Source organism: Ornithodoros turicata, chromosome 2, assembly GCF_037126465.1.
Source record: "Ornithodoros turicata isolate Travis chromosome 2, ASM3712646v1, whole genome shotgun sequence".
Classification (NCBI taxonomy): domain Eukaryota; kingdom Metazoa; phylum Arthropoda; class Arachnida; order Ixodida; family Argasidae; genus Ornithodoros; species Ornithodoros turicata.
Window position 1 is genome coordinate 90007111 of NC_088202.1, and position 19494 is coordinate 90026604.

Genomic DNA, 19494 nt, shown 5'->3' on the forward strand with positions numbered 1-19494 from the left:
CTCATAATCTGGCTGCTACAGACACGGCTCCACGTGTGCAAGACATATACAGTAACCGCCAGCATCTCATGCCACGTCCTGTTCTTCCTGTCCTTCGCGTTGCGGATACGGATGTACTTCCTTCCTTAAAATTTAAATACGACCACGTACGCGTCAAAGTATTCACCCAGAATTTATCCGTCCCAGCAACATCGTCAAAAGAAGCAAGTCCGTCGACGATGTGACCTACACTTGATGGCTGACGTTCCAGTTGAAACGTTCTCCAATGCATCGCGTGTTCGCCGAACAGTCATTTGAATCTGGACGGTCCCTCACCTCCTCCCTTCTCGCTCGATACAAATGAAAGGAGTGACAAACCAGGAAGCAGGATAGGTCACAGAACGTTTCCACTATTCAGCGCAGACCGCGTGACGGATATCTTGGCTCGCATGGCGGCTGCAAGCTTGGCCTCCCGCAGACAAGTGTGCGTAAGCAAATAGCCTCGGGAAACATCTTTTATATAACTTTCTTTAGGGTCAGGTACCGTGAAAGGATGAGGGCCGAGTGCGATCCTGGTTTACACAAGTTCGAACCACACCCTTCTGTCCGTATACGTCGAATAAAAAAAAAAAAAAGGAATGTAAGCACGTGCGATGCATAACTCTGCGCTGTATTCCTGATAATTCACTATTCCTGTGCAGTATTAGGAAAATCGCGATATACTTGTTTTACCTCGGTTCCCTTTTCGTCGAAACTCACCATACTCGGAAATGTTATTTTCATTAAAGGGCTTGTGACACTTTGATAGATGTGGTTGGTCCTTTGTGGTCCTGGACACATTATGCATGTCCAAGATGGGCGCCTCCTCCTGTTTTGAACAAATCTGGACACAGAATGATATATCGTTCGGTGTGGTGGTTGGCTAGGAGCGTGCTATATGGTGAAGTTCTGTTTTAACAGTGCAGCGTCATGGCTATCATTCTCCACCACAATGACCCACCACATCACCATCCCACTTATGTGTGTGTGTGTGTCATTCTAAATGAGGGTATTTAACTGAATGGAACGTTCAGAATGGAACAGGGGTCTTTATGTGAAGCAGCGCCACCAGTAAAGGATGTGCGGCTAAGCGTATCAAATGAGCGTAGAGATGAGACAGCTTCCGGGAAACGTCCCGCGACTCCGGAACCTCCGCGCCAACACCCGACAGCAATTACAATTAGTGGCAGCAGCCTTTCATTCGGCTCGTCGATGTTCCGCGAAACAACCTCCGTCACCTCGTCGATGTTTCTTGTCAGAAGTTCCATGGATAGAGTCTGTCCTTACTCTACAGATACGTACAGGAAGGACACGCGTATATTGCCACGCGCATTCCCACTACCATTCAGCTGTAGATGTAGAGCGAGGCATCTTATTATACCGGAAAAGTGGTTAATTTCGCTGTCTTAATTATTCGTGAATTATTATGGAGGCACGTCTAGGGAATGTTTCGTGGGACCTTAACTTCGCGGTACGTGTTAGTTGAACACCACCTATATAAAGAAAATGGAGTCGGGATGTTCGACGGGACCTCCAGGCGCAAGGCTCGGTGTCTCTGTGAGCAATATGCTGACCACTGGAAGACAATGAAACGAGTTCCCCTGCACTGTTAAAACAGAGCTTCACCACATAGCATGCTCCTAGCCAACCGTCATTCCGAATGATATCATTCGATGTCCTTATTTGCTGAAAACGGGAGGAGGCGCCTATCTGGGATCTGGGACAAATTATGCTTGTCCCAGATAGGCTGCTCCCCTGTTTTGAACGAATCATGATACAGAATGATATCATTCGGTATGGTGGTTGGCTAGGAGCGTGCTATATGCGGTGAAGTTCTATTTTAACGGTGTAGGATGCACATTGCGCTTTTTGTATTTAATGTAAAACAGCACGAATGGAAATCACAGAAAAAATGAGAAAAGCTGTTCTGTTAGGTTTTTGTGTCTTATTTTATTTCATTAGAATTGATACCGTTTTTTTTTCCGCTCTGCTGAGGGTCTCTAGAGCAAAAGGAGTCCGCATGACGAGTCGACGATGATGTCCGTCTTCCGCAATATACTTGACTATTACAAAAATACAATGCAGTTAAAACAGCATGAAAGGCACCTCCAAGGTTTTCTTTCTTTCTTTTTTTTTTTTTACTGCGTGATATGAACGTACTACCTCCAGGAACTGTCACGCAAAATATTTTGCGACACGCGCATTTTCTGGGAAGGTTAGTCTACAAGGGCGTACGACGCGCGGCTATCTCTCCCAGCTCCTTCTGCCTGGTGTGACGTCAGATCAGCCGAGCACTTTTACTGGCTGCCGAGAGTCGTCTGCTACGGTCGACTGCCCTGCATCACAACGCGAGACGGCCGGCGCCAAATACAACCGCAAATAGAAAGAAAAAGAAGGCGCGCGCCTTACTATTGGGCATCTGACGTGACGTCGCAGTCTGGCAACCGAGGGAACCAGGGGTGCCACTACAATCCATCCATCCATCCATCAATCCATGACACGAGAGATTGAAACATGGAGGAAGGAAACACAAGGAGCGGCCCCTCCGACAGTTTTCTATCGGGACGAGCGTAGCCGGCCTCGCATTGCATTCTGGGATGCTCCTGTCTACCACGTGACCGTTCACGTGACCCTCCAGACAGCACGGCTCCAGCCTCCAGCAAAGCAGACGACGCGAGCTGTAGTTGTGTTGCAGTTCAGATGGCAGTATTACGGTGAACGCGTGCTTGCACTTTATTTCTGTGTGTTACGAATGTTTACTGTTCTATTAGAAGACCAGTCACAGTGTGCAGAACGCAAAAGGAGTACGCGGGACCGGAAACCTTACGTGTGGCAACGGTTACTTCCAACGTATGTACTTTTCTTGACTAAGTGGTTAAGAATGCCGTTCCATTAATCAGATTTGTACAATTGAAGATATGAAATGAATCTGCGGCAGAGTTTGAGGTCCCAAATGAACAATTCAAGATGACTCGAAGACACACGGGCGACTAAAGCAAGTTACCGTGTACTTACGAACAAAACGCGTTCCCGTGACAGAGCTGATTTCAGTTCAACGAGAGCGACAGCCGGGACAGGAACACATTACCATACGTCGTTCCTACGACGGTGCTCACATTTTCACAATAAATTACTTCCAAGAAGCAAAATCATACGGACAGCAGCGCGAGAAACAAAGCCTTGCAAAACCGAAACTTTAGAGGGGATCACGTGGTGGACAGGAAGCAATGGCGATTTTGGCCCGAGCGACCGCTAGAGGGTGGCTACGCTAGTCTGGAGGGAAGAGCCGCTCCTTGTGTTTCCTTCCTCCATGGATTGAAAGATCTCTTGTGCACCAGGATTGCGCGCTGCACTTGTACTTTTCGTGCGAATACGTCCTAGAGGTTGCAATCTTAATTTCTACTCCTCCTGACTTTTTTTTTCTTTTTCCAGCCTTTTCATACCTTAAAATGGTAAACGGCGGTAGTATCCGCGAGTTCCTTCAGGCCTTCGCTCTGTGGTACGTACAACAATCAGGAACCTGTACATTTCATCGGCAGCCGGAATAGAGCTGGCCGGTGAAATTTTTTCGAGAGGGCGCACAAAGCAGTATGCTACCGTCGTTGAACCTTCACCAGCCCGCTTGCCAGCTCACCCTTATTTCGACATTTTTTCCGCGGACATTATTTCCTATACGTCCGCATTTGCTGGCAATCTTCAGTGCCTGCGGCATACGGTCACAGCCCACTCAAACGTAGTACCTGAGACAATGAAACGTGAAAGGTCGAACACAACGCCCAATTGCATACTTCGATTATGGAAATATTCATGAAGTATTCATGAATAAAGTTCATTTATAGGGTAGCTATAGCATGGTGTAAGTGGTAGCACCTCTGACAGGAAGCGAGGGTGTGGGGTCGAATCCCAGTGCTGGTGCTTATTCATTACCTGCCGCTGATTGATTTAGTCTTTACATTGCCTTTACATTTACTGTTCTAATCGTAAATGGGACAAAACCTGAACTTTGCAACGTCGCAAACTCAAGTCCTGTCCCGCACAGCGCTACTACTACTGACTCCACGAGAGAGACGTCGGGGAGGAGGAAGAGGTACCGGAGGAGAGCTGACAAGATCCTAGCCAAACGACAACAAACGTCTACCGTACGCGCTGCGCATACTTGAGATACGACGCCACCGTTTATCTGGTTTCACAATAGCATTCTCGTGCTCTCGAGCCTTATTATGACTTATGAGACTTTGAGGGTGCTCATGGCTCGATTTCGTCAGCGGGGCGTCGTCACTGCTTCGACTTGTAAACAAAGCGTGGTCGTGGCTGATAATGTGGACAGATCTGAATTGCAAAGAATCGGGTAGGTATTTCCAAAAGTATGACGCCTTACAGGGATCTCGATTAAAGCGTTCGGGAACTTCAAAGCGCAGTGTTCTACGATAATGTACATGAAAGTTTAACACATGTCATTAGGCACGGCTGAATGATAACCTTTTGTCGTGTAAGAAAACAGGACGTACAGCCTGTATGGGCTACACCAGCCGCGATAGCAACTGCACTCTAAAAACAGATGGTGGTGGTGATGATGAAAGGGATCGCCGTTGTTGGCCTCACAGAGGTGGGCAACATCACGACTGACGCCCTGGGGAATGTGCGTCTTGGGCCGACTTGTGTGCATGACTGTGTGACTTGTGTGACTGTGCCAACATATGTCTGAAAGCGTCTGGGGAAAACCCAGGAAAAACCCCAGACAGCACAGCCGGCACCGGGATTCGAACCCCGGTACCTCCCAGTCTCGACGTGACATGGCCAGCACGCTAACCACTGAGCCACGCGAGCTGGGGAATCAGACGGCGGCGGCGGCGGCGGCGGCGGTGGCGGTGGCGGCGGCGGCGGCGGTGGCGGTGGCGGTGGCGGTGGTGGTGGTGGTGGTGGTGGTGGTGGTGAAACAGAACTTCACGACATAGCACGCTCTTAGCCAATCACCATGCAAAATGACATCGTTCTGCCCCCTGACTAGTTAAAAACGGAAGGCTTACGCCTTTTTTGGAACAGTTATGCAGTTAAAAAAAAAAAAAGGCACGCCCCGCGCTTTCCACAAATCGAGAGTGATAAAGGTGCAGTGGTTGGCCTTCACCGTGCTATGTGGTGAAGTTCTGTTTTCAGAGTGTGGCTTAAATAAGAAGGGACTCCTGTCCAATGAGTACACTTTTCGACGTTCGTAACTTTAACTGTGCGAACTACTGCAGCCGATAAATGTGTCGCTCGGACAGTAACATCTCCGTTATTTCAGTGAAAAACCGTCATTAACGCATAATAATCTAACATATGTCAGTGGAGTGGATTTTTCAAGTGCATTCTTTGTAATGAAATGCGCTTATCTTCACATGTCGGCAGTTCCAAAAATCTACAAATCTCCCAGGGTGTACAACAGTATAAGCATTTTCATTTTGCAGCAGAACGTTCAACATTCAGTCAGTGCGGCTGTACTTTCAGTTTGATGCCAATGCAATGATAGAAACCTACACACGCAGGGTGTCTGGGCAGCCATATTCGAACAGAGGCCTTTATGTGAAGCAGCGTCACCAGTAAAGGATGTGCAGAGTGTGCGGAGAAGTGTATTAAATGAGCGTAGAGATGAGGCTGCTTCCAGGAAACGTCCCGCGACTCCGGAACCTCCGCGCCAGACACCAGACCAGACTCAGTGGGGACGGCAGCCCCCTTCGTACGGTATCACGGTACCACTTGGTATGTACAACCATCCAGTAATGATACGTCCTTCAACTCCTTCCTTTTGGTGGCCAAACTTTGCACAGAGTCACGTTTTCTCTTGTAATTTGTTCAACATTGCGGTGGCCCCTCGTCATATCTCATACAACACCTATACGACATTCAGCTTCCGATCTGTGCGAACGAATGTGACACAGCCTGAAAAATGACCTGCCATCATTGCAAGGCACATTTTCGCGAGCCCATGCTAGACAAATCATTTCCGCGGTAACTGCTGACCTAAACAGCATAGCTGTAAAAATTACTTTCCAGAATTAACTGAATTACAATTACAACTACATGCCCGTAGAAGTAATTAAACTGCGGTTACAATTACATAATCATAAGTTAATTGCAGTTACGGTTACCTTAAAAAGTAATCGAGGTATTGAGCCACATTCATTTTCACGTATAATTTTGATATGTAACTTTATTCTTCTTGAGGAACGTGGTACAAATATGGAAATGCTTATCGAAAGGACAAATCAATTGAACAATCACGTAAATTTGGAGAATGCTTTAAAAATGCATCAGTAACCCCAGTGCGAGGAAGCTTTCTTTAAACTTATGCCAAACACACGATTAAAATTCGCGGACATCGCGAAAATTATTAAAGTGGAGTGGGTATTAAAGGAAGTGCAGACGCAACTGTAAAAGGTGTATCTCTGGATACCCTGCACACTAAAAACAGAACTTCACCGCATAGCACACTGTGCTCCAACCATTGCCTCGAATGATATGATAATCTCCCTCTCTCTTCGAATGAGAAGCGATAACCTCATCATTCGTGGCATTGATTGGCGCACAGCGTGCGATGCGGTGACATTCTGTTTTTAGAGACGGCGAGCCCTTTCACCAGCACCACCACCACCAGCACCACCTGTTTTTAGAGTGTGTACATGTCGGGACACTCTAATCGTGTCTTCGACTGGTTGCTTCCGATCGCTCTAGAGCAGTGTTTCCCAAAGTGTGGTCCGCGGACCCCTGGGGGTCCGCGAGAGTGTCAGTGCGTGTCCGCGACCGTCTCTCACATTTCAGTGAGGATTTTCGTCCCCACAAACACGCGCTCGTACATGCTGCCCGATTTCCAAACACCCAGACCTTCCAAAATTGCTACAAGTATGCTTCAACGGCTAGCTTCTAATTTCTGATAGAAAAGTCCTGCAACGCACGTTTGTCCGCGTCATACACATACAAACAAGAAGAAGAAACCAGTCCGGAATCGTTTCTGAAGCTGTATCGAAAGCACGCAGCAGCTGACGAGGTTGCTGGTTATGCACTCGCTGTGACGGTGTGTGTGTGTGGGGGGGGGGGGGGGGGCGTGAATTGGTTCTCATCGCTTCCGGGGGTCCGTCACCGCCAAAAGTTTGGGAAACACTGCTCTAGAGCGCTCTGGAGCGACGTTTCATGTTCGACTGGTCGAAACAGAGCACTCTCACGGCATTCGAGTGGTTCATTCGGAGCGCTTTCCTCCTTTCCTCCGATTCGGAGCGCTCTAGAGTGCTCTCACCAACGCCGTCGGAGCTGTTGCCAAATCTAGTTGGGTTCCGGTCACGTGACTGCGCCAGCTTCCGCTGACTAGTGTTTCTGTTCCGCCATGCATGCCATGTCCTGCGTTTTGCGCCGTCGTTTTGACTTTAAGGGCAACGCCGGAAGTCACATGACTTAACATTCCCTATCCTCTGCTCTGTTCGAACCTGCCGCGTTCGGCTTGTGCACGATTCCTCCGGCTCGGAGCTGGAGTTGAGATGCGGTCTGGATCGCTGCGGCTCGCGGAGTATCGAAGCGACCAGTCGAAGACACCGTAAGAGGCAAAATACATTTGCGCGAAGCTTGGTGCTAACACAGCTAATACTGTGCATTTTCTCTCACTCTTCGAGGTACGTCGAAGTTGTCAGTTCGCTACCCACACACTCGCGTCGGAGTCTTGGACAGAAGAAGAAGATAATTATAATAGTTATATAGTTAATATATATAGTTAAGTTAATTATACAGGCAAAGGGATATACTGCTCTTTTTCCGTTTTATTTCTCTCCTATATCGCTTGTTTCGATCAGATTAGATTTCGTACTGTAATTTAATGCTGTATACTGTAACACTGACTTTAATAAGAACGTTGGATGTCCGCAGTAACTATGAGTTTTAGAAAATAGCGCTTCTACCGTGGCGACAAAAATTATCACAGAATCTGCCGTTATTTCCATATGCCTTCATTATCTGTCGTTATTGCCCCGCATTGTATAATATCGATCTTTTTCCCCCTCTTCTTTTATTTTCCGCCAACATCAACATCCATCTTTTTATTTTCTTCTTTTTTAAGAAGATGGCAAGGGCGCCCCAAAAGGAGCAGATGTTGTCGTTGCGTCGAACTCCTACCTTTCATAATTAGAACGTTCATTAGAGAAAATTACTGACGGCAACGCCCGAGGAGGTTGCTAGTGCGGCCACAAAGTGGCCCGCTTGACCTACGATATAACGCCATTTATGGAAACAAAAAAATGCGTTTCCCTATTTTTGTAAAATGGAGTACATAATCACCGCGAACATCCCGCATATACAAACATCTATCTATGCATCATCTGCATCGAGCATCGTAAAAAAAAACAAAAACAATAACAGTAAGACAGTTACAATAACGCTCGGTTTTATGTATATGCACTTTGTTTCACACAGGCTACGCCTGTCGGAGGACATACGCTGCAAGTAACTGAAACGAGCGTTCCCGGTTGATTCATTAACTGCTTCGTAATTTTCTGTTATGCGTGATATGGGAAGTCCTTTCTTGCTCCGTCGTACATTTTCTATTTGAAACTAAAGTGACGCTATGGGCTTGTATGCTAATTTCATGTGGATATGCCTCCGGTTTGCATTTCCAGTTGCCGTGTGAAATTGACGCCTTGACATCATTTTCATTCGTACACCCATCATCCATGCAGGGAGAAGCACTTTTCCACTTGGACTAATCTCGAATACAAACTGCGAAAATCGTCGCATTCAACGAGATGCCCGGGGATGTATGTTGCAGTTGGCAGGTTAAAAGTACCATCCACGTCGTTATCTGAGTTCAAGTTTTGCAATCCTGCACAGAACAAGGTGGAAGCAGCCTTTCCGTAAGCAACTCAAGTCGCTCCAGATCGTAGGATCTCCTGCTCAATGCGGTGACCTACTATAACCCCCTAAATCAGATACTTTAAGACCACGAATCCACTGTAATGCGTTGAATTCTTGGTGGAATATCTCATTCCCCGCATCACCACCAGCAATGGGGTAGAGCATCGTCCCTAGCGATGAAACTCCCCATTCATCATCCAGAAATAAAGTTGTTGTTGTTGGTGGTGGTGGAATATTGTGCCAGTTCGTTTTCTCATTTTATAATGAAAAAAAAAAAAAAAAAACTCCGCTGCCGTGGACATCGCGAAGGGAGATTTTTTTTCTTTGCGTTACTTCAGAACAACAACAACAACAACAACAATAAATGAAGGAGAAGTGATGATGACACGGGATGTTTACCCGTGGTAGCCACAGGACCCTACCCCAGTTCACGAGGTTAATATGAGAGGATGAATTCAGTAACTAAGCCTGCGGTAGCTGAAAATGACAAGTTTTCTGTCAACGCTCGATGTTTTACTTCTTATCAAAACTTTTTTTTTCATGTATGGAGTATGAAAAGAGGACGTGTATAGTATGCCTATGCGTGGTCAGGACCGCCTAAAGTGTCAGAAGCCAGCGACTTTTCTTCTGTCTTACACTTTCGTCTCTCTATCGTCGTCATCATTTTAGTTTTCGATTTTCATCTTTTAACTTTCATAAAACATCGGTATTCAGGTGCCGTTCGTGGATTCCCTCGGGCGTTTGCTGCACTATACGTGCGATTGCGACGTGGTCGATGGCGCCACCACAATGTGCGCCGGCTGGAGTTGCCGCTCGTAACCCAGTTGTTTATCTCCTATCTGCGCAGTCCTTGCACCCAATCTTCAAGTCTCTTCCACACACTTCGGCGTCAATCCGCCAGCGTGTGGATTGGATTGAAAAAGAAAAATAACCCGGAGATTGTGGTTTGGTGCGGCTATATTACAGAACGCTTAAAATTTGAATGCACAACAGTGTACATGGCTCATGTTGGGGTACAAACGTAGTAAACGCAGTGGCAGAAGACATATGCAGAAGGCAACGGTTACAAGCCGACAAATGTTCACCCTTGCTTCACCATATAGACCCACGGAGCTGAGATTCTGTGTTCCGTCCAGCATATACCGCGACATATTCAAACTTTCGCATGAACGCCCGCATATGGTCGACAGTTTCTCCATGAAGTCCAGCGGGGCCAGTTGAGCAAACTGTCCAGTTCGTGCAACTGTGTAAAGCACGGAGCACATCCTCGTGCACTGCGCAAGATATCCTCCTCAAAGAGCTACATTGAAGTCTGCTCTACCGCTTGGACAATACAACCTTCGATATAGTCATGGTGCTGGGTGTGTGGGAACCCAAGAAGAGCGATGCAGTGTTCTCAGCACATGTAAACTTTATAGTGAGTAGGGATATCGAAACTGTATTTTAGGAGCGCGTGCTATAGGCATGTGTCGTCGAGTTCCTTGTTCCAGTTTTTGTTTGTCGCGATTACTTTCACTTCTAGCGATGCATGTGCATACGCAGTTCGGGGAGAGGGAGGGGTGATGTTTTTTATTTTTATTTTTCCTTTTTGTAGGGTCCGTTTTGGGGTTCATTACGGCAGTGCAGAATTTGTCGGATCGACGAATTTTACATTCAAACTCAAACGCAGTGATGATGACGATTCTGCCTCACAGTATCTAACCTACGGCGCTCCTACATGAAATGCGGGTCCTGCATTGAAACACATCTGACGCAATGCCCTGAGACATTAAAGTATCGCAGAAAAGTAGTCGGCAAAATTTACAGTGTACTATAAAGAGCGTGGCTGGGATATCGACACAGACATTCAGATAATTTTGTGTCCCAAGTAGAAACTGTGCAAGCATTCAAAAGCCCGTAACTTTGCTGAAAGCACCGACAGGTTTGTGTAGCAGGAAGCCATCATGAACTCTTCCTGTGTATATATATGTCCTTTTCGTGCCTCCAGAGCGGACGACCCGCTCGTTTTCTCAAACTTCAAACGGAAAGAAAACGTGAGCAAATCTGCATATAGCGCTAAGGCGTCGCGTTGGAGCCTTTCCAAGGCGTTACATGTCGTTCGTTGATCCCTTTTTATATTGGTATTAAGCGGCGACCTCCCGCGACCAGCCGCCATCCCGATCGTGTCTCATTCTGACAGCACGGGAGACACAGTTTAGAATACACCGGTTCCTCGGCAGCTTCGGGCATCTTTCTCGAAAAAGGCAGGTCACATCGAACGGAGTCGACGGAAAGAGCGCCACTCAGAAGCCGATTAACGACGTCAGTGCCCTTACGGAAGTCATAATAGAATCCTTTTCAAGCAGAAGGACCTCGCTTTAGAGTAAATGTTATGCAATGCCCCGATTTAAGGGGGAGGGTGGGGATATGCCCTAGGGCCCCACCTTCGCTAAGTCCGTTGTTTATTTTATTTTTTTATCCTCATAGAAATCACTTATATCCAGTTTTTATACGTTGCAATATTTGTGCTACTGCAACATAAAAACAGAACTACTATCCACTAATAAAGAGTCATCGAACTGTAACGGGTGGTATATCGATGATGGCAGAATACAACTATACCCGGTGGGAATCACTGTTGTTTGAATTTTGGCGGGCGCCAGTAAGACGGAATAATGTCAATTAGTATTTTTTACAACTGCGAGTTAATAAATGAATCAAGTAGTGCATGCTGGCGATTTAATGTGTACATCAACATTCTATTTATTATAACGGTAACACGGGTAGGTCACACTGAAGTTCTGTAAAAACGTGATTACCTTACTCGAGTCATCCACATGAATCACCATGCACAGTACTGACCATGCTGATAGTTAGAAAGCATGACAGTCGTTATTTATTCCTCCCTTATTTTGATTGGTTTCTCACACATTTACATCACTAGTTTTGTCATCAAATCAAAAAAAGCTGTACTATACATGCATAATCAAATGCAAAGAACCCTTTCCATTTCGCCCCCTTTACCACACCATACCAAACTGTCTACTTATGACAATAGACAAGGTCGTACGGCTGGAACTACAACCGGACGTATCACTATATACTCTATCGACTACTTATATATTTGATTTCCGAAACACGAAAATTATAAATATATTTGGAAAACGTGGTTGGCAGTCAGGTAACATATCCCTTGAGCTCGAGGGAAGACGCAAGACAAGAGAGGCAGGACAGAAGAGGCAAGACAGAACACAAAGTACTCAGGACACAGATATTTTGTCTTGTGTCTTCAATCAAACTCGAGGCAATGTTACCTTATTCGTATATACCACCTGCTGGCATCCTACTTGTATGTTCACAGTTGACGTGCTATGTATCTGGCATTAAAAAAAGAAAGAAAAAAGAAAGCAGAGGTGTTTTCTTTTATCCCACAATACCCCCGGTCTTTCCTTCCTCTTTTTTTCTTTTTTCATTTTGAAGTGCTTGCATCCTTCGTCCTGCAATACTGAGGCACCCTCTCCACCATCCACCCCTCTTGGAGCGGGGAGAAGTACCATAGATCCGATGCGTTTCCCCGTGGTGCAGAACAGGTGCTGTTACGTCGGACCCAAAGAATCACGGGTACCTTGTCTACGGCGCGAGAAAGTTTCGACGACAAAATTTTAACGCCAATCGTTTTCCCAAGTCTGATGGGGTGCCCAAAGTTTCTTCTGTGCTCTTGCAATGCTGACTGTGTTCCTCCTGTTGCGACATTTGGTGATTAATGGGTGCTCAGGAGAATTATCTCTGGCGAGAAACAAAACGACAAAAACGCATTCTATATTCCATAACGTCGGTGTCAACTTCCGATGAGCTGATGAGAGTTTTCTCGCCTGTGTCGTCAAAGGAAATTTCACGGTTCAGCCCTTGAATTCTTGGCCCGCTATTCTACGAAGCGCTCTCAAACGGCCCCATTCGCAGCCACCATGTAATATCGCGGACGGAATTCGGGGTTCTGCTCCAATTACTGCTGAATACAGGAGCTGCCCATTGTTTTGCATCGTTTACGCTATATTTCAGGTAGATTCCGCGATGATAGCCTCCCTAAATGAGCGTATGGACTTCACGAGTGGATTGAACCTTCATGCAACTGCCAATACGCCTTCGCCTTCGAAGGACTTCGAACGAATGAAAATTACGTGAATATAGTAGCAGATTACCTCGTCGGGTAAATCACCTGTAGCGACACGTCAGGTACCGAATGTCAGAGCACGCGGTTTGCTTTTTGCTCGAACATCTAACAAAGGGAACAAGGCCGGTCAGCTGTGAGGATCTGCACGAAGGTGAAAGCTGTTGTAAAGCGTGTGCAATGACATGTGTGCAAGTGAGCTATTTGAAGCTACACTTAGAATCATGCAATGAAAGAAAGAGCACACTTTGCAAGCAACCTCACTCCATCCTTGAATTACAGATTTGCACACTCGATATCGTTTTTTTTTTTTTTTTCTCCTCCTTCTTGCACAGCGTAAGCAGAAGTGAAAGCGGTCGCGCGCGCCATCCACAGACAGTTCATCGGCCGCTGCTCCACTGCAATAGCCGTGGCGTCAGAAAGCGATGCTCGCGTCACACGCTCAAATTCATCCTGGCAACGAGATCGCTGACACTTGACTGCGCAGATTAGCTTCCTCTCGTTTCAGTGACCCCCGTGGAGACATCATGTCCTCACATGTAATTGTGCGTCTCGCGATGTTGCCATGAACATGAGCGGCTTCACACGCTCTAGACATTCTCGTTGCAAAACACACACACAACAATGCGTGCACCCGAGACATAGTTGTAGGCTCAATGGCATGTGCCCTGTCTCGTATGCGTTGAGGTGTCCTCTTTCAATACGAATAATGGATTAAAAAAATTACTTGCTGAGTGATATTAAGTAACGATTTGTGGACGTTTAACTCGAGGACGGTAGGCAATTGCCGACCGTCATATCTCATTGCATTCGACATGTATGTATCCGTTGCAAGCTTTTACTGCCCTTGCTTGAGCTGATAGGAGATATGCAATACGTATATCTACAGATATTATTCTGAGTCACGAGAAAGCGTAATGCAGCTAAGTTATTTTCTTAGGAAATCTAGATGAAAGTAGAAAGACAGTCATACCTTCTCAATCGGTTTTCCAAGAGATGCGATGTCGATCATAATGGCAAAAAATCCTGGAATCTCGTAGATGCTCTTTCCAGTATTTAGTTCGTTAACTGTTTGCCTGCAAACACGGTGGGCACTGGTTTTACTGTACCGAACGTATTCAACGAGTGCACAACATAACAGGCCTACACAACAGCCCTAAAGATACTTCTGCTCTCGGGTGTGTCTGCTCGTCTGCTCAGAAGACGTATACGCCTGGTGGGCGTTGTGCAAACTAAATGAACGCGAGCTTGGTCAAAAATTTCTCGGTCAAAGCGTCTGATTTCTGTTGAACGTTCCAACGTCTAATTGCAGATTTTAGACTAACAGTTGCAAAATTTAGTACCTGCAGATCATGGAAACATGGAAACAAATGACAGCAACATTGCAAAAATCATGGAAACCGAAACTAACTTTCAGATCGACGTATTGCTTTGCAAAGCATGCCAACAAGTATGTAACAATTTGAGAAACAAAACATACTGTTTTGCATTTTTTCTTTTTTCTCTGACCACTGCTTAACACCGTGTTCGACGGATGAAGCACTGGCGGTGGCCATGCAGATTCACAGCCATTTCAAGAGATGGCGCCACAGACATATTTCGCTTGTAAAATTCTTCTGGAATGTGCTTCGGAAGAATGCATTCCTTTGCCCCTACCGGACAAGTAAGATACTATGACAGAGTGTAGGAATTTCAAACGAATTTGTTTATAGTACATTATGGCTTCGTTTGTGGCACGATATTTCATCAACTGACGCTGCTGTGTTCCTTGGATTGCGTTGTACAAACTCCTGACCTGTGCATTGTAAGTGGATCTACAAACGTCTGTGGTATCTGTTCAAAGTGGAGTGTGGAGAGACGGAAATAACCTGCGTGGCGGTCAGGTTTACCTCGCAGCACTGATCGAGGAAAGCAACTGTTCTGTGGTATTTTACCTATCCTTGCATGGGATACTGAAGACTGAGAAAGTGAGAGTGTAGGTTTTGTAAGTGCGTGTGAACAGGTGACACTGGCAAAGTAGACCAAGTGGGCAAGTACACCAAACATTAATCTGACAGCAGCATTCCATGAAAACAGGTATGTATGTCATTTACATCTCGGCTACGCGAGATGTAGCTTGGTATTTTCCTCACACAGTTTTTGCACGGAGTAAATCTCCTTTCGTCTGAAGGCGTGCAAAATGTGTTGTGTGAGTGGTGTGTTGTATACCTTGCGCCTTTTAACTCATCTCTGTACCAAGAACTCTCCATCTCTTACCGATGTGCCACAGTCACTTCAACTGCGGTTTCGTCCGCGGCATCGGTATGCCGTTGTGATGATTGGTTGAAAAACACAGTCGATTACTTTTCCGGGAGAACTGTCTGTTGTCGTGCCGCACTGCAGGTGTACATAAGACGGTTTCCGTGTACGTGAGGTGGTGGAATGTATGTAGTGTGTCCCACAAAAGTTGTAGCTCGCCTTTGCCACCAGAAGTCACCACCTGAATCGCACTCGATCGCAATGTAATCGAAGCTCACATTAAAAACGAACGAACGAACCAAAACAAAAACATTCGCGTGAATTATAGAAACAGCAACCATTCCCAGGGTTCTGATTTACCAGCAGGTTTTCTTATGCTGTTCCTGCTTATATGCTGTGGATGAGGGATAGCAGCTCGCTATTTTTAGCGATACGTGTGCAGTGAATTTGTGATTTGGTATTGGCGTAGTGGTTTTTGTTTGACATGTCTTTGAATGGGATTTCTGATGCCAAGAATATATCGTTGTTACTGGCTACCACAGTGGCTGCTCCACGAATATAATTCTGACCGCCCGAGGGTTTTTTGACGATGAACAAAGCAGGGGGAGGCAAGTAAGCTGGTGTAACGTAGATGATGGCATTTCCTTGAGTTTGAAGAAGCGGAGAACGAGCAGAAAACACAAGCACACGGTAGTCCATGTAACGCTAACGAGTGAGCTACAGAGGTCGGTCGGCCCATACCGCGATCCAGGGAATCTCCTTCGTACAGGAGCTGGTGAAAGCTCTTTTTGATAATAAACCTTTGTGCCAACTTGCTTAGATGCGTACGCTGGGAATTGTGGTATATGGAATAGGAAGGAACCGGTGGTGATGAGAGCTACCTTGGCCGGTACTGATTTTTATTGACTTCCCCTGGGAAAATAAGTTTTCCATTTTGGCAGTACTACACCATTCATTGCCGTGATATATATTTTTTACGTGCGGTACTCCGCACATTAGCTGCGCAGTCGCTCATGTTGGACGGACCAGTGGATTTCTTCACCGTGGTCAGCACTGGCAATCTGGCATCGTGCCTCTCGAAGCATGTGTCCTTCTGCTGGGGGGGATTGGCCGCGCTCTGTTTTTACTCCGCCGTCTTCGATAATGACATGACGCTTGGACAGTACGCTCCATTGTTGGCGTCTTCCGCACGTGCGCGTGGAGGTAATCTCCTTTTAATGTGTTCTCGTCGTGGGACGCTATACTCCGGAATGCAGCATGGACTCTTCTTCTTTACGTGCATCCGTATTTTCTCACATGATGCCTCCTTCCATTGATTTTGAATGAGACATTGGTGACGTGAAACTCCAATCGACCGGCAGCGCGGGAAACGAACGATTTAATGCTTTTAACCATTCTTCTATCTTCTTTCGTTCGTAGTTTCTTGAAACAGAAGGCACGTCATATTTTATCATTGAAAAATGTCGGTGTTGGAAGGTTTTCTAGAAAAAGAAATGGGGGAGGGCAATGTCTGTTGTCTTGAATGAAAAGGTTTGTCAGCGCCGCCAGTATATCATTGTTCTCCATAATGAGGGGCCGATTGTGCCAAGCAGGGCCAGTTTTTCGTCCTAACTGATTGCGGGTCACCCAACCTGAATTGCTCCGTGGGCTCTGTCTTATTTATCTCGCGGCTCTGATGGGGCTGTCACTTCTCGCAACAGGAATGTGTAATGGCTCTGTGTGCGAGGGATATATTTCTCGTCTCATGCAAATTGCTCCAGAAAACCTGAGCACATTTAATATTTTTTTTTGTTCCAAGTGTAACCTGACTTGACAAAAGAGTAGCAGGTTTGATAGATGGTCATGCTAATGGGTTTGGGAGAATTGAAAATTCCAATCAGCGAAAATTGAACGCGTTGTCAGCATCGGTTCTGTTTACACTTCACGGTTCGACGCGGAGATTTACAATGTAATTATAGCCCTATGGTTCCTCCGTGGTTGTCCTCGGGTGCCGCATTCACGCCCGGGCGAGTGTACATTCACAGAACTTCACCGAATGTCAGGCTTCTATAGTCAACGGTCATCCCGAACGATGTCGTTCTCTGTTGAAAACGGGAGGCGTACGCCTTTTTGTGTCACTTATGAAGTTACGTTAATTGTCACAAAAAGGCGTACACCCAGCGCTTTCCACAAATCAGGGGTGACTACAGTCACAACACAAGTCCTTATCTCTCTCTCTCTCTCTTTCTGGTGGAAGGGGCCGTCGAGTCGTAAAATAACAAATAGAATAACAAAGCACGCCTCTCAGTATACACAAAAACGCGATTCAAAGAATGGGCACCGCCATTAGTGCTGCCACCCCGTGGTAGTAGCAGGGACTATGCACATGTGGACTGCCATTTGCAAAGTTCCTTCATTTTCCCGTGTGTGTTTTCGTTCATTTTCGTGTTCGTTGTGTGTTCATTTCATGCCCATTCATTATCTTCCGCTCGGGAACTGGTGTAGAAAAGACATCGCACCAGCCAGCACTCCTCACGTGAACAACTGTGCATATCGCACGCGGAAGCAAACAAACTTCTTTTTCCTTGATGTTTCTAACGTTGATACGCTAGTCAGATGTTTACCGGATGACTAGTTATATGGAATGTTACGTTATCGTCAGTCATGCTCATTGAAGACGGCGGCCACCAGTATTCATCCCAATGGGAAGAGCGCTTTTGGTAGTCCACCCCCGTTGTGTCGTCGCTGGGAACGAGGCTAAGGAGCGCACTGAGACTGGTGGTTTGAGAGTAACGCGCCAAGGTCTATACTGTCACGGCTATCACAAACTGCGTACTTGTTTGTCGCCGCAGATAGTTAGATCAATGGGCCAAATTAAAGTGGCCAATATCAGCGAATATTTTCTCGATTAAAAGCGCTAAAACACACAGAAAGACAACACACGTACACACCGCACGCACTAGCAACGATTTGTTTATTGACACACGCGTACACAACCTTCAAAACCTTCCAGATACTCACTCTCCCTTGCGACAAGCCCAGTAGACGGTTTATTTACACACATCTGTCCTCAAGGGACAACAGTGTGGACAACGACGCATCTGCCTTGTGAGCCGGAATCGTCCAGTCGAAGGCAGCAGCATGAAAGTTCTCTTTATGGTCCGACCTGTGGGCACTACCACATAGAAACATCGACATGTACTTTTAGACGGCCCTGCGGTACAGTAGTCCATATTCGCAGCACCCCGGACTAGAATCATGCTATTTTTTTTTTTCTCGGTTTGAAATTTGAATACACCTATACTGGCCATGGCTAGCGCTTTCCTGCAGTGTAACAGTAAGCCGGACAAAAGGCAACTTTCCCATGTGTCGTGGATGAACTTTTTTTTCCCCCTAGGTGACTGATAAAGAAGACCCCCGATCCACTCGCTGATGTGTGATCATTCAATTCCACTGGGGGTTATGCGTTTCTTCCGTTTCCTCAAGAAACGCTCACTTTTTCTACTATGCGTATGGGCCTGTTGCTCTGGGCCAGGTGGCGCGACTGAGCAGCAACGTCAGCGCCCCAAGTCATGCAACACTCCCTAGTTTAGCAGACGACGCGGCACTTTCAAATACACGGTCTCGGGTTGTTCGCGGTTTTCAAGAAGCACCGCTTTTTCTGTTGATTTCCTACAGGTTTTGTAGCTTTCCTTGGCACCATACCGTTTGACCCACCATGCAAAACCCGCCGATGAAACTACATACTGTTGGGACCCGTGGCCGTTTGTGCCCGAAATGGCGCCGTGCAAACTTCACTGCAACAGCCCTATGTGGGCTAGGTTTAGCAACCTCCTCTCGACGCACTAGAGCGAAGGCGCGCACGTGCGACAGACTACAGGCGCGCCGGAAAGTGTGGCCCTTCAGGTATTTTTTTCGGGGGATAGCTCGTGAATGCTCATAATTGCCTTATCACGAAATTGAATAAATTTGGCACGCGCTTCTCATTGGTGGAGTAAAAAAGCTTTCTTTGGCTATGATTTCGGAGTTTGTACAATTCTTAAAAACCAACCGAGATAATAAGGTTCCAACTGAACGCTGTGTATTCATATCAGTCGCGAAAAACGTAGTACAAGAACAAATACCGTTGACCGCATACCTCTAGGTGGCGCAATTTTGTGACTTGGTCGCTGCGACACCCCGTATAATCTCTTTATACATGTCTCGCTGAGCGTCCATGTATATATACTAAGCGCAATATTATG

The 19494-nt window shown here is 46.4% G+C and overlaps 2 protein-coding genes across 3 annotated transcripts in view; one reads left to right on the plus strand and one right to left on the minus strand.

Moving 5' to 3' along the window:
* Positions 1-14232, minus strand: part of LOC135385739 (coronin-2B-like) — a 126797-nt gene extending 112565 nt beyond the window's left edge. For both annotated transcript variants that reach the window (XM_064615224.1, XM_064615225.1), the window contains exon 1: positions 14007-14232. In XM_064615224.1, coding sequence (XP_064471294.1) covers positions 14007-14045 — 39 coding nt within the window. In that variant the 5' untranslated portion in view covers positions 14046-14232. The remainder of the gene's footprint in view (positions 1-14006) is intronic.
* Positions 14233-14655: 423 nt separating this feature from the next.
* The window catches only part of LOC135385740 (uncharacterized), a 60322-nt gene continuing 55483 nt past the window's right edge, over positions 14656-19494 (plus strand). The window contains exon 1 of the mRNA XM_064615226.1: positions 14656-15109. The gene's annotated coding sequence lies outside the window, so the exon portion shown is untranslated. The remainder of the gene's footprint in view (positions 15110-19494) is intronic.